At 41.7% G+C, this 15,598-nt stretch overlaps 2 protein-coding genes across 2 annotated transcripts; one reads left to right on the top strand and one right to left on the bottom strand.

Moving 5' to 3' along the window:
• The first annotated feature begins 1,952 nt into the window (after positions 1-1,952).
• slc32a1 (solute carrier family 32 member 1) lies at positions 1,953-6,693 on the top strand. The gene is made up of 2 exons (XM_044220593.1): positions 1,953-2,943; positions 4,193-6,693. Exons 1-2 carry the CDS (start codon positions 2,557-2,559, stop codon positions 5,378-5,380), a joined length of 1,575 nt encoding a protein of 524 aa, XP_044076528.1. The 5' UTR covers positions 1,953-2,556; the 3' UTR covers positions 5,381-6,693.
• Positions 6,694-8,397: 1,704 nt separating this feature from the next.
• aurka (aurora kinase A) lies at positions 8,398-12,484 on the bottom strand. Its single transcript, XM_044220627.1, has 9 exons — positions 12,136-12,484; positions 11,608-11,673; positions 10,795-11,131; positions 10,671-10,713; positions 10,380-10,571; positions 9,843-9,981; positions 9,453-9,601; positions 9,067-9,241; positions 8,398-8,938 (listed from the first exon to the last, which is right to left on the bottom strand). Exons 2-9 carry the CDS (start codon positions 11,668-11,670, stop codon positions 8,756-8,758), a joined length of 1,281 nt encoding a protein of 426 aa, XP_044076562.1. The 5' UTR covers positions 11,671-11,673; positions 12,136-12,484; the 3' UTR covers positions 8,398-8,755.
• Positions 12,485-15,598: the final 3,114 nt, after the last annotated feature.

The raw sequence follows: 15,598 nt of genomic DNA, 5'->3' as shown, positions 1-15,598 counted from the left end.
TCTGGCAGCACGCTCCATCAGACAGCGCAGATCAGAGGAGGGCTGCAGCCCGCTGATAACAGCCTCTGTCATTAACTCTTTCATTCAGGGCTGCGGAAAGCAGCCATTTTCGTTCCCACAATTGAAAAAACAAAACAAAACACACACGCAACAGGAGCGCGTCAGAGGAAGCGATTTATTGGCCTCATATTTTAGGATGCAAACCCTGTTGTTTACATCAGGCTTGAGATTGAACGCAGGCCTAATGCAGCTCGGCCTGACCTCCTCATCTGAGCCTGTCGGTGAAATCATTGCATCGTGATGCAGCTTGGTTTCATCCTGAATTTTGCTTTAGGTCATTCAATTCTGTGAAAAACGAACAATATCGCCTTTTTCTCTGTCTGCACTGAAAGATGAATTACCTACTTGCCTAATTGTTCTACTTTCTAAGAGTTACGGATTTGTCACATAACATTTTACATTAACAGTTAGTCAACAAACACGCTTATCTGCGGTGCTTTATCCTCCTTTAAATCTGACACATATTCATATTGGGCCTCTCACGCTGATTCAAGTGACACCCAGAATACAATCATGTCATGATGATGTCAGTTTACGCTTCTGTTATTCCGCTACATCACTTATCAGGTTACAGCCTATCCAAGAAACCAGGTCCAGTCCGGTTTCTTGGTCAACCGGTCTTTTAATGGGTCATATTATTATTATTATTTCCCTCCAGTGCAAAGCAAATAGCCTGGATGTATACAGCAACAGACCGTGTTACAGTATACTGTGTGTTAGTTCAGGCTATTGCGCCGAGCAAGGCCGCAGCTTTGTATCATGGTGATGAACTCTGATACTGCAGCCCGAGGAAACAGTGAACATGGTGGACGCAAAGTACAAGTGACAAGGCACAGTCAACAAACTGTTTACAGCACTTTGGGCCTCGGTTACTACATCACGTAGGCTACATTAATGGAGAACAAAATCACTGCAATTAAAGCTTTTTATGACTTTTTATAATGTGTCAACAAGACAAATACAATGTGACAGTATAATAATATAAATATAAGCGCCGTGTTACTTGAATTTATGAGATTATTCTACAGCAGGCTCGATTTTTTAAAGTGTTTATTTTTGTATAAAGCAGGAAATGCAACTTACTGTAGCCTATATTTGGGGTATGATTCGTTTGATTGGGAAAAAAAAGCGTAAGTATTCCTACTCGCGACATACAAAGAATATAAATAAAGGTTTTACGCATTCTCACTCCAGACCAAATCAGGATGTAGTTTCGCGTGAGTTAACATATATTCTTTGTCAACATTTCATTTGAAACTCGCTTGCCTAGATTTTTAAATCAACTAAGCACAGAGCATGTAGTACATTTTTCTAAACGGAAACACCGCCACTGCTCAGACTGTCTCATCTTCACAGACACAATCCAAGTCACTGAATGAGTGATTGAATGAATGAGCGTCCTGAATGAAGACCTCACTGAAAATGGAGCCGGTAGAATAAAAGTAGATCAACTTTACGCTTCAATATATGAAAAAATAATTAATTACAGCTTTCAAATGCTATATTAAAATATGTGCGGTCCAAAGTTCTATATCTTACCATCATTTAGCAAAGATAAAATGCATGAAAATATTTTTTTTCCTCAACAAACGCAACACGGTTTTTAAACCCGGTCCATGTAATCCCAGAAACAACTTGGGTTACTATTTTGATGCTCCACGTCCTCTTCTCGTTAAAAAAGGGAATTTGATTTCTTTTTAAAATAACAAATCCTAGTTTTGTATGTTATATAATTTGGTCCAAAGAGTTTGGGTTTTCGTCAAATTCCAGGCTCCTTTTATAAGCGTAAAGTTATGCAAGATTTGAGGCCCCCAGAATGTCATTGGATGTTGGGATGAGGTATTATAGATTATAGGTTGGGGAAGGGATGGTGGGGGTACGACAAGCACCTCCCCTAGAAATGCAGCAAATCTCTCCCGTTTTCTCCTGGTGGGGCACTGGGAGGGCTGGAGACGTGCTTTGCGTTGGCAGGCTGCTGAGGACACGTGTCTCCTCCCTGCCTCCCCCCCAGGCTCCACGGTACCGCATTGGCATCAGTAAAGGCACCTGAAAACCGACAACCAACTCCTGGAAACGCTGCCTGCCACATTATAACACAAAAGAAAACGATATTATAGATCCTACGGAGCCCTGTGGCTCGCCTTTTGTCGTGCGTAAAGCTTTTGCGCACACCGCCAAACTGCCCCAGAGACTGAATAGGTGCGCTACTCGTCGAGCAACAGAGCGCAGTGCCAAGATGCAGAAACGGAGCAGCGACGTCTGAAGGTGACATGAACCTGGGGATAATCAAGAGCAGCAGGCGTACATTGAACAAGAAGTGGAGATAGCAACTGAAAACCGTCGGTGTCTAGAAACAAAACTTTCGCTTTTCCCCGTGGCTTTATCTAATGCAGAGAATCAAGAGCTGCCATCCAAAGTAGCCTCAAATTTTTACTGACTGGAGGAGAAAAACACTAATTAAGCTGCAGACAGTTGAGATTCAGGAGAGGAACGAAAATGGCGACGTTAATCAGAAGCAAGCTTTCTAATAAACTGTCAAATGCAGCCACCGCTGTCTCCAACAAATCCCAGGCGAAGGTGAGCGGGATGTTCGCCAAGATGGGGTTCCAGGCCGCCACCGACGAGGAGGGTCTGGGCTTCGCCGCCTGCGATGACCTGGACTACGACCACCGGCAAGGCATGAAGATGGACATTTTGACATCCGATGAAGTGGGAGGAGAGGGGAGCGGAGACGGGCTGGAGGGGGACAGCCACTACCAGAGGGACGGCACCGGTCCACCGCATTCAGCCTCAAAGGACGGAGGTCCGACGAACGAGTTGACTGAAGTGAGACCAAAAATCACCGCTTGGGAGGCGGGCTGGAACGTCACGAATGCAATACAGGTAAAGACGCACTTCACGGATTATAAACGGGCGGTTCCGGTGCTCGGTTCTAATTGGCTGAGTCTTCTCCGGAGCAGCTGTGAAAAATCGAGATAAACGCACACCTGCAACAGCATAAAAGGTTGATTAAAATATTCGCAGAACAAATTCTGTCTCTTTGAAGCAACTTTGTCAAGCTGCTGATTTTTTTTTAAATAATGCTGTAAAATATTCCCTCTAACTACTTTTGTCTTCAAAATAGAAGATTTCTTGAACACCCAACACATATTTATTCTAATATACTGTTATTGGAGCAATGCAGATTTCAGAGCAGCTCTGGCGTTACGATGAGCTGAAAAAAGGGAGGTAGTTGATGCTCTGTGCCCCCCGCCCCTCAACACATTCTTTGTCTGTATAGTGATGTCTAGTGTCACCGATGCACGTCCCCGATAACAGCTCACCTGATACTCCGCGTGGCAATGAATACATTAACCTATAAGAAAAAAACACGAGCATTTTGTAGACTTTGAGAGTAGAAATAGTTAAAGCTAATGTTTTCAATCTTTTTGTATTATTTTGGAGTTATTTAAAGGCACCGCAATTAATTGCAGGTATAACAGTTATGTATGGAAACGGGCTAAGATGTGTGGGCTACTTTTTTACGCAACATATAAAGTGTAATGAGTCACATACATTCCAGTATTGTCTTGGTAATTGCATTTGCAGACAGAAATAAGTAGCAGAAACATATTTTTTTTTATTATAGGCCTACATTAAATATCCAATTACGCACAAAGAGCCATATGTGCGCGCAGCTATTTCGTCCAAAATGCGGTGATTGTAGCATGTGAGAAGAGACGGACCATCATTTAAAGTGCGAGGATTTACTCGAGAGTGGAGTCTGTGTGTGTAGGCTATGCGACAAAAAAAAAAAAAAAAAATCCCTAGACGCAATCCGTTTCATGCCTTATCACGGCTCTGGTCACGGCAGTCACCGTGACGTCAGAGTGTGTCTCCTCCAGCTCGTGGTGACGTCAGAGGCGGGCGGATGCGCTCAAAGCAAAGTGGAAAACCCACAACATGAAAACAAATGAGTGACATCCATTGAGTCAGGCCGTCCAAAGCCACAGCCCACTTCAAACATGATTTGGTTAATTCAAATACAAAGTTATAGATTCAGAAGCATTAATGATAAATACTTAATGACCAAACCGTAACAATTTAACTCATTCACATTGTGTGCTTTTTGCCCTCCCTTTTATGTTTATAGGGGATGTTCGTTCTTGGGCTGCCCTACGCCATCCTGCACGGAGGATACCTCGGACTCTTTCTCATTATTTTCGCCGCCGTGGTGTGCTGTTACACGGGGAAAATCCTCATTTCCTGCCTGTACGAGGAGGACGAAGACGGGCAGCTCGTCCGCGTGAGGGACTCCTATGTGGACATTGCCAACGCCTGCTGCGCGCCCAGATTCCCGTCTTTAGGTGGCCATATCGTGAATGTAGCCCAAATCATAGAGCTAGTGATGACTTGCATCCTGTATGTGGTGGTTAGTGGTAATCTCATGTACAACAGCTTCCCCAACATGCCAATTTCCCAGAAGTCGTGGGCCATCATCGCCACCGCCGCTCTCCTCCCCTGCGCCTTCCTCAAGAACCTGAAAGCCGTCTCCAAGTTCAGCTTGCTTTGCACAATGGCCCACTTTGTCATCAACGTCCTGGTGATAGCTTACTGCCTCTCCAGAGCGAGGGACTGGGCCTGGGACAAGGTCAAGTTTTACATCGATGTCAAGAAGTTCCCCATCTCCATTGGGATTATCGTGTTCAGCTACACCTCGCAGATCTTCCTGCCGTCACTGGAGGGGAACATGAATAAACCGAGCGAGTTCCACTGCATGATGAACTGGACTCACATCGCTGCCTGCATCCTCAAGGGCCTGTTCGCCCTGGTGGCCTACTTAACCTGGGCTGACGAAACCAAGGAGGTCATCACGGACAACCTGCCCCCAACCATCCGAGCTGTCGTCAACCTCTTCCTAGTGGCCAAAGCTTTGCTGTCGTATCCGCTGCCGTTTTTCGCTGCCGTCGAGGTATTAGAGAAATCGTTTTTCCAGGACGGGGGACGTGCATACTTTCCAGATTGCTATGGAGGCGATGGACGCCTAAAATCCTGGGGACTCACTCTCCGATGTATCCTTGTTGTGTTCACCTTGCTCATGGCGATCTATGTGCCACATTTCGCCCTCCTCATGGGTCTCACTGGCAGCCTAACAGGTGCAGGCCTGTGCTTTCTGCTTCCCAGTCTCTTCCACCTTAAGCTTTTATGGAGAAAGCTGCTATGGCACCAGGTTTTCTTTGATGTCGCCATCTTTGTAATAGGAGGTATATGCAGCATATCCGGTTTTATCCACTCAATAGAGGGGCTCATAGAGGCTTTCAAATATAACATAGAAGAGTAGATGCAAGCCACTGCTGGAACTAGATGTTAACTGCAAATTCCCATTTAGTGAAAACATAAAACACACGACTTCCCGGCGAAAGCGCAGCCCCTCTGCTTAATTCATGCGTAAAAGGCGCTCACAGAACACACGCAGACATTTACGCACTCATACAGTCTTGCATCGATTCAGAAAAAATGCACGCACACACACACACACAGAAAGAGAGCCGGTGGCAGTGAGGGAATCCAATGCATCCACAACACACTATATGGACAATACATGTTGTATAAATATGCGAAAATACGTGCATATACATATTTTCCAGTGGAGTTAACGTTTACAATATTGACCTTAAACAAAATCGCAAAAAGGGCAGTTTGTCTTTTCGTCGCTCTTGTGGTGCTTCCCCACACGAGACTTCACTTCATGTAACGCTCGAGTTTGTGATGGACGGATATTTGACAGCATAATGTGGTTTAATGATTATTAAGATAAGTGTATTTAAAAGTTCGGTTTTTTTTTAAATGAAGAAATGCCACTTTCTTCTATAGGTAATTTGCAATATGATTATGGGCAGTGAATGTGATGTTAAATCCAGAAAAAGCCTGTTGACACACAAAACGGTAAAATAACCCAATGGCAATAACCAGCAAACACATGAATGCGTATAGAAATATGTTAAAGAATAGCGAGGTTTCGTCAGAAATGAGGAAATTGGACCTCCCCCGAGCAGTTTAAAATAATGGAAATGCAAAATATCAAAGTACACAGCAGCTCTACAAACTATGCATTGAATGTATATTACACACACACACACACACACACACACACACACACACACACACACACACACATTACGAAAGTGGGAAGTGGAAATAAAACATCCTGCAGATTTCGATTCTTCTGCATGAAAGTGTTAATGCTTTGATATTTTTTTTTCCAATATTTGAAATTTATTTTATTTAGCTTTTAAATCGGAAACAACAAAACTCACATTTCAGCTAGATGGGGATCCCAAATTGAAATCCGGCACACTCAGTTTACCATAATGCTTTTCATCACACTTGAAAATACGTGGCCTGTTCTGAAATTAATTTGAAAGACTCCCGTCTCGGAAATTCGGTGTCTGAAAATAAAAAAAGAGAGATCAAAGAGGAAAATGTGCATACAGACATTTTTCATTCTGTGCAATCCAATGGGTCCTGTGGAAATGTTATAAAACCGTATGTGTAGTGTGTTATTGTGGTTTCAAAAAGATGGAATGTATATCTCAAAGTCGTTATCATCTATCGTGAAATTAATATTAAAGAATAAAGAAATAAGTAAAATTATATTGTAAAAATGTGTGTGGTTTTATGTAAAACGAAAAACGGTCAGAACGTGTATTTTTTTTTCTCTATAATAAAAGACAGAAAATGATGGAGAAAATAGTCGCATTCATATTCATTTTTTTAAATCGAAATTGAGGTTAATAGACAGCGTTTCGGTGTTTGTGTGAGCGGGGTGGGGACAGGCCTACTCAAATTACAAATCCTACCGTATTTTTTTTATATTTTCTCGAGTTCTGTCTATAGAGAAAGTCAAAGCACGCATGTTTCCCACCGGGCCTTGCATCCCTGCATGCTCAAACGAAGCATTTGGACAGAGTTTCCGCTGCAGGCATGTCTGCACCAGGCCTTACGGTCGACCTGCTCGTCCACTGATTTCCTGCGCAGACAACATCTGGACTAACCGTTTAATCTCTGAGCGGGCTAATCTCCAGATGTTGAAACATCAAGCCACCTGGTGCATGCGAGCGCACGGATTTAACATTTAGCATGGAGTCCAGCTAAACTATTAGTATCTTTAAAAAAAGGACCAGTTCACATGCAACCAAACTGCAGGGAGAAGGGAAAAATCACCGGGTTAACATCAGAGAAGCACAAGAAGATATTAAACGCGCTACAGACATCTCACCGCACGTAGGTCAGTATCGATCATTTGATTATAGCGCAGACTTTAGCTTAGTTCAATAAGAAAAATAAAACCTAAAGAAATATTTTCCTGTGGACACGCATCACTCATCGGTATTTACCAGCCACTCAGAAAGCAAACAATTTGTAGAAACAGCCGAATAAACTTAAAATAAAATTACCTAAATGAAGGAATTCTAACATTACTAACAAACAATAAGACAAATGTCCTCCTATAATCATCTCCCGGACACTTTTACTAAACATTGTCATGCCTGGGGCGCCACCTAGCGCACAGGACGGCATTACAGCATTATGGAGGCAGTCAATCTATCCGTTTTAACATTTTTATTCACATCAGGTTAGAAATCATTGATTAAATAACTTTTCACCTGTACTGGCCCCCAGAGCAGCTTTAAGTATTGCGTACTATTTTTATTTACTAGACTTTTGATATTTTCATGACAGAAAATTGTGGTACGTTTCTCTAATCTGATTCTGTCTGACTACAATAAACTATACGACCTTTAGAGACTTTTTTTTTTTTTTAAATATAAAGGACGTTTCCCTACTCAGTAAACACCCTTCTCCACATATTAAAAACAAGGACCCTGGCTTTAATTAAAATGATCAAATTAAAAAAAAGATCAATTTCCGTTAACACACTTACTTGTGACGCTACCTTCTGGATAAGGACTTTTAATGTCTCAGATGCCAACAAACATGATACAAGCCTTTCAGCTACAACACTGACCTACTAAAAATTCTAACTTTTTACATTTCAACATATTGTTGTAGCAGATATGCACCTTCGAAGTCACTGTGCTGAACAGGTTTATCAACAGTGGCATTAATCACTAAAGATCTCCAACAGGCTCCCAGTTAAACTCTAGCGGTGTGCTGGCGCCCTCTGCTGGCCGCGTGCCACTGGAGGAGCTTCATAAAACTGTTGAAGCATCTCACTCATCGGACATTAATGCAAAGTTGTGTTTACCAAGTAGAGACAATTAACTGAGAGCTTGAAATGCTCAGAAGACGAACATAAATGCTTTTCACTGACAGACATGCTGCTTAGTTCCAAAGTTACTTACTCCATGAAAGATAATTTATTTATTATTTCAAGTAATGGAAGTTTAGAAAAGCGCAATAAAATTTTCATAATTACACAAAAACGGTGAAATATTTACAGGCAATAGAATGCCATTGGTAAGACAAGGAATCTTGAAAGTGTAGGATAAAAGAAAAAGTGGCTCGAGATGCCTTCAGACAAAAACCATCCACATGAAGTGATTTTGTAGTCACTATAGCAGTACAAGCAGATTCTGATAAATCAGCTGCACACTGGTGTTCATGGTTCACACCTCTGTACAGCCGGTGTTCGGCACTGCTCCACCCACACATGTACAGCCCTCGCATGGTGGGTGGAGGGGAACAAAAAGGTTCATTGGCTGGGTTCTTCATTGTTCAGGGTTGTGGGCTTCTTGCTGGAGGACTCAACCACCCAGGGGTGAGACATGACTCCCTGAATGGGTAGTCTGTGCATGGGGTTGTGCTTCAGCAGGCTGGCAACCAAGTCTTTGGCTCCAGCACTGATATTGGCCTGTGCAGGGTAAGTGTACTCCACCTGGATGACAAAGACCGGTACAAAGAATAAACATTAAACAGCAATTATTTTCACTGACTTTTTTTTGCATAAATGCTCACTTGATGCTGCAGCATCTACAATATATTCCAGTTGTTGGGCTGTCTTACCCTTGATATCCTGCGGTAGGTCTCTTCGTGAGTTTTTGTTTCAAAGGGCGGTTTTCCAACTAGGAACTCGTAGCAAAGGACGCCCAGACTCCACAGGTCCACCTTTTCATCATGAGTTTTTCCCTCAATCATCTCTGGAGGCAAGTAGTCCAGCGTTCCACACAGCGTGGATCTCCTGATCAAGGAAAGAAGAATGGATCAAGTTAGTTTGTAAGCTCCTTGTGATGTAGAGGGGCAAAAAATAAATAAGTAAATAAATAGTGGAGAAAAACTAAATTTCCCGACCTGAGCACAGACACCAGAACCAAACAAGTGAATTGCAAATTCAACCCAGAACATTAATCCTCACATTACAATATTGTTTGTACAAACACATATGTGCATACCTGGAGGAGGGTGTGTGAACAGACCAGCCAAAATCTGCAATCTTCAGCTCCCCGTTGGCCCCCAGTAACAGGTTCTCTGGTTTGATGTCCCTGTGGATCACCTTCTTGGAGTGGCAATAGTTGAGGGCATCTGCCAGCTCCATGATGTACTAGTACAACACATAAAGCATGATGAATACAACATGCATCACATTTTGTTTGACTGCATCCTCTTCGTTTTGAAACGTTCCATAAAATCAAGGAAGGACACTGAGCATCAACATGATTGCTGAATTAGTATACACCTTACATAGACTTTAATTGAATAAAACTATACATGCTCTTAAGTTGCTTGTTTTGATAGCAAAAGTATATATATTTTACAAAAAGTTCTGAAATTTGTAGACTTACTGTGGCACTTCTGTCCTCAGGAAAAGATCCACAGCGCTGCAGCTCACTGTACAGTTCACCTCTGGGTGCAAACTCAAGGATGAGATACACACGAGATGAGTCATGGAAGTAACCGTAGAGGCGCAGGATATTGGGGTGCCTGCAGGACGCCGATGCAGAGAAGTATTCTGAGAAATGTTGTTGAAATTCCCAACAGATATTTCAAAAGAGCAAAGACTGGCAGAACTAAATGAACAGTCGCATTAGCAGCTGCTTTATAGTGGAGGTCCACGGTACGAGTTCACACTTAAGATTTTAATACTTGTGCAAAATCACTCTGGCAAAACTTTCAAAAACGTGAGCCAATCAGATTTGAACTCAAGACGGTTTCTGGAGATAGAGTTTCTGTTACTGTCCCAGTCAAACTATGGGACATCAACTTTGTACTGACAAAATTAAGCAGGTTTGTCTTGCCACCGATTCAGAAATCAGTAGAGGGTCGGCACCAACTGAAGTCTCTATTTGGCATTATAAATCGCACAACTTGAACGACATTACCTGAGGTGAGACTGGATCTCCACTTCTCTCCTCAGCTGGTGCTCCACCCCGGCCTTCTCCAGCTGCTTCTTGAAGAGCACCTTCAGAGCCAAGATGAACTTACTTTGTCGCTCTCTGGCCAGGTAGACATTGCCAAATTTACCCTTTCCTAAAGGACGGCCAATGTCAAAATTTTCCAGGCTCCACCGCTTGCTGGGTAAACAGAAGTGTGCATAATTAGACAACAATGGCAACAAAATGTATAATCTTTCCAAAGATTATGAAAAAAAAAAAAAAAAAAAAGAGACATACTTTGACGAAGAGGTGTTTGCAGAATCACTCTTGGCAGGTTTGTCTAACAAAGGGGGGGGATACATTTTAGCACCCAAAACACACACACTATTGATCAGTTTGTCCAATTTTGTGATATGCTTACTCTGTGGCTTCTCCAGCTTTGCTGATTCTGATGGTGGTTTGGCCGGCTCCGGGTTCACCTTGGGTACATTTGTCTTTGGCTGGTTTTGCTGGGAACCACATTTGGGCTGAGGTGCAGGATTTGCTTTCTGAGTAGCAGGGTTCGCATTCTGATCAGCGGGGCGTATGGACTTGACAGCAACAGAGACATGAGATACCGGTTTCTGGTGGCTTACAGGCCGCTGAATGCGCTGAGGTCCATTTGACACACCTAGGACACGCTGATGCTGAGTTGGTGTAACTACAGCCATCTGTGACTGTTGTGACACAGGAATCCGCTTTGGCCCGTCACCGTTCGACTGCAATCAAAGGAAATGACCCAACACTGAATAAACTGGCTTTTAAAAAGGGTTCTGTGATCTAAGAGAAACAAGAAGGCTGCAGTGATCCACCTTCTCTCAAGGTGCTTCGGTTCTTCACCATTTCACTAGCTGGGTGAACACTCAACTGATTACTTTGACAACTAGTTATCTTAGTTATTTTATTGTTGCTGTATTGACTAGCTTCTTAACCTCAGTCCTAGTCTTCTTTTAACATTCTCAGCTGTATGTTTGATATTCTGCCTGTGTGTGCATGCCTACTCATAGTTTGTGTGATGTTTATGTTTTAATCTATGCCGAGGCCCTGTGCACTTCCAGTAAACTGAAGTTGAAAGCTTAAGATCATCAATATACACCAAAGGCAATGACAAAGGTCAGAGAAGTGAGACCACAATCAGTGACAGTAGTGATTTTATATTTATCAGTTCTATGGTCTGGGTAATATTGTGCATTACCTTCACTTCAGGCCTTTGAAGCTTCATGTCCTTTGTCATCTTAAACCTGGCAGCAGAGTCCATATTCTGAGAAAGGGGAAAGTGGATATGGTTTCTTCAATTCTTAATCAAACAAGTCAGGATCAGTTAATATAGGGTTAGAACTAACCAAAAAAAAGTAATAATAAACAAAGATATAACTTACTAAGCCGTTTTAGCCACTCTAGATTAATTATCTATGGTTATTATTTAACTTTACATTGTCTTAATGTTAAAATGAACATTAGCACCACAATAGCGTAACGTATCATTGATGTCCCCTTGTATTTTAATAACATATTAATAAAGAAACTGAATAAGAAATCTACAAACTACACGCTGCCACCCTTAAAAGACGATTAAAAGAGCTCCGTCGCGTGGCTAACGTTACCGTGCGTAACGTTTATAACCGTGAACGTTAAGTTCAGAGCTAACGTTAGCTTTTTGGGAACCACAGCAAACCAACACATCACTATTGTAAGTAAGTAACGCTAAGATAACGTAACTTACCTAAATGTGTTATTGCACAATGACCGAGAGCAACCACCGACCGACAACTTATCCAGAATTCAAGCTCTCAAGTAGGTAACCTTAACGTTACCCTCGCTAGCTAGCTAGTAGCTACGTCGGCCAGTTGACGAGAGCTGACGTTTGTGGCCAACTACATAAAAATCCACTTTAACGTTACTGCGAGATGGATTTTCTGACAACGCTATCTCAGTATAACTCCGTTCAAAAGCCGGTTCGACTTTGCGAAAAGGTAAATGCAGAATCGACGCAAACCATAAACTCGGGCGACTTCCACCTCAAATATGGCTAACACTTGCCCTGAACATTGCCTGTTTGATTTCAAACGTCCCTCTGTTCAAAACCTTTAAATACACCAGAGGCTCCGATTGGCTGAGGGAATGCTCTGAGCTCGCTCACCATTGGCTGAAGCCAAAAATGAGAAGGGTTGTAGCGTGACGTCAGAGGAAGTTCTCCAAAACAGCAGAGGGCAGCAGCGTCGCTGACAGGGCTCAGTTCTCAAAGATGAAATCAAATCAGAGACGGTTCGTGTTGGTTATAGAGCATCTTTGATCAAATCAACTACACAGAAATCTACACATTCTGCAAATATCAATAAAATAAAAAACACATATAGAGTAAATACACCCATCACAACTGAAATCAATGTAGACTATATGTAAAGAACATTTCCTACAACATCAAATGTATTAGGTTCTTCTGTGTAGAAACAAATTATCCATTATATTATAACATATATACACTTTTTGTGTCTTGTCAGTTTTGAATTAGTTTAGTTTGTTTTTAGATCAAACTACATTTTCTCTGTATTGTGTAAATAAGTATTTAATTTTCTGTCATGTTTTCTTCTTCTAAATTTGAAGCGCACGTTTTTTGAAGTGTTTTCTCCCAGGGCACTGGGACCAGGATGTTTACCACATGGGTAGATAGGTATAGGAAATTGTAAGAAATCTCTGAATTCCTAAAAATATACTTAATTACTAATGTGATTATTATGAAAAATACTTTAGTGGAACTGAATAGACCTAATTACAATATTCACTGGTAACTACTGTGGAAAGACAGTAATTTGTCAGCACTACTAGCTAAACAGAAACAGTATGCTGAACCAGTAAAGCCTATAGAAAATACACTTTAAAACAGGGCACCATAGCTTTTGTCAAGAATTCAAAATGACAGTGTAGTGCTTTGACAATATTAGCTGTGAAAACATGCTGAACTGGACAAACTGTTCACAACTGACCAGTAAATGAATTGAGAGAGTTGACAGACCATGTGGGCTATTTATTTTCAGCTTTCAGTATAGACTGCTGAGATGATCATCACAAAACATGGGCTAACCTTGTAAGTATATAACAATAAAAAAAATAAATAAATAAACAATGAGGAAATAAAACAGAAGAAAATCCCTAACAATGTCTTTTAAACAGCCTGCTGTTTAACACTGCATGATAAAGCTTCAGCACCCTACATGGCTACATCAGGAAAGTGCATGTTTACATACAGAGGGAGAGGAGATTTGTGGTTTTTGGAACAGTTTTTATAGTAGATTAAAAATACTGTACTTGGGAAAGCAGAAACATGCCAGCAGTTCAGGATGGAGATCTGATCTTCTGAAGTGTTCACAAGTTACATGACCACTATTAACTCCACCTCATCAGAACTGAGTATTCACCCAGGCCATGGTGTGATTCAAAGTACAGTCACATGAAGAGACTGATACAGCTGCTGCAAACTGCAAGGCAGTGCCTGGAATCAGAGCTTGGGAAGTCCAATCCTGTCAACACCCCAGTTGTGGAAAGGCACCGACTGCTGTGGTTGTAGACCAGGACAATGACATAATTACAGGCCTGGAGCTCCTGTACCTGAATGAAACAAGACAGACTCGTCAGATTCTGGTGGACAGATGGTGGTCCACGTTTAGCCTCCTTATAGCTACGCAAGCATGTATTTACACACACACACCCTTTCCTCAACACTTACTGTATGAGGCGGGGAGGTGTTTGAGGTGCATTCAGAGTCTGCCTCCTCAGTGACAACTCAATTCAACCTTTTGGATTCATTTTGTGCGTTATCTGAAATGAAGATAAGTTCACAAAATATCTGAAGCCAACTTTTTCCCCACATTGTAGATCATGAAGAAAATGTAATAAAAAAACTAAAAACTTTACCACCGATACTTACATTGTTAGGTCAACTGACTAACTTTGAGAGTTTTTTTTTTTTTTACTTTCTATTGTCTGGTGGGATTTAATCAAGTGTCGTTTGATTAACCATACAGTTTTTTTTTGGTACAGATTTTGACCAAATACTTATTGTCAAGACCAGAATTTATTCTCAAACACCAGACCTAGAAATGCTGGCCTTTGTGGTGAACATGACTTTCGACCGTCCTCATCCCTCCTCTTCTTTCTGTTCCTGCAGTAAATCCAAAGCTTTGCCCCATAATATAAATAATTATAACAATGTGCAGTTAAATTATGCCAAGAGATTTTGTACATTTGTCTACAAGTACATCCACAGTAATATCACACCACATCTATGCATGTTTGAGCACTTTTCCACCTCTAACAGTGCCTGAACGGTGGCTATGTCACAAGTTAAGCAGATGAGAGTAATCTTGTTGTTAAAACATTTTCAGATAGTGAAACAGAGATACGACTGTTAGAATCACTGTAAGACCACAAGTAATTACATTACATTATAAGTGTGTACAAAGTTGGTGTTTTGGCACTAGATTAGGCATACTTGAACCTGTATGTTTGTGTTATCTGAAATGTGAGGGACAGCAGACTTGTTTCCCTATTACAAACAAGTGTACTACACCTTTATTCTCTCATCCACAAGGCCTGTTGCTACAGATGCCTGCTTGAGTTTCAGTTTGTCCTTATCTGTAGTGTAGTTTGGCATTCCCTGCACCCAGAGAGATTCAAGAAACGTCTTAGCCACTGTGCTGAACTGGAATCAAAGTTTGAATAAACAAAAATCTCCGGTAGACCCAACAATCAACTGTTTCAATGTCTTAATCTGTGTGGGTAGATACTAAAAACAATGTTAGTAAGAACTAAAGTGTTGAGAATTTGAACTTTTCACAGAATTTGTTACAATGTCGGCGAACAGGGAACAGGAAAGGACCCAAATGCAGACAGAGGAGGCAGCACTATGATTTATGTGATTTAATAGAGCTTACTGGCAGATATAGGTAGGCAGACCGGTAGACAGGCAGGGAGGGAGGGAGGTACCAAACAGGTAACAGGCAGCTAGAAGTCCAAACTCAGAGAAGCCAAAAGCAACATAGCAACTGGGACAAACTGACAAAGAACAAAGGAAGGATACAGACTTAAATACACTTAGGTGAGGGAGACACAGGTGAAACCAACGACACAGGTGAAAACACTCAAAGCAATCAACGACAGGAAGCAAAACTGACACAAGAGGGAGAGTT

Source organism: Siniperca chuatsi, linkage group LG2 (assembly GCF_020085105.1).
Source record: "Siniperca chuatsi isolate FFG_IHB_CAS linkage group LG2, ASM2008510v1, whole genome shotgun sequence".
In the NCBI taxonomy this organism is placed as follows: domain Eukaryota; kingdom Metazoa; phylum Chordata; class Actinopteri; order Centrarchiformes; family Sinipercidae; genus Siniperca; species Siniperca chuatsi.
The sequence above is the reverse complement of the archived record's forward strand: the minus strand, read 5'-3'. Positions and strand labels throughout refer to the sequence as shown.

Coding starts and splice junctions, on each gene's coding strand:
- slc32a1 (XM_044220593.1), top strand. CDS start 2,557: ATGGCGACGTTAATCAGAAGCAAGCTTTCTAATAAACTGTCAAATGCA. Junction 2,944..4,192: donor ACGTCACGAATGCAATACAG/GTAAAGACGCAC, acceptor TTATGTTTATAG/GGGATGTTCGTTCTTGGGCT.
- aurka (XM_044220627.1), bottom strand. CDS start 11,670: ATGGACTCTGCTGCCAGGTTTAAGATGACAAAGGACATGAAGCTTCAA. Junction 11,132..11,607: donor TTCAAAGGCCTGAAGTGAAG/GTAATGCACAAT, acceptor CTTTGATTGCAG/TCGAACGGTGACGGGCCAAA. Junction 10,714..10,794: donor AAAGCTGGAGAAGCCACAGA/GTAAGCATATCA, acceptor CCCCTTTGTTAG/ACAAACCTGCCAAGAGTGAT.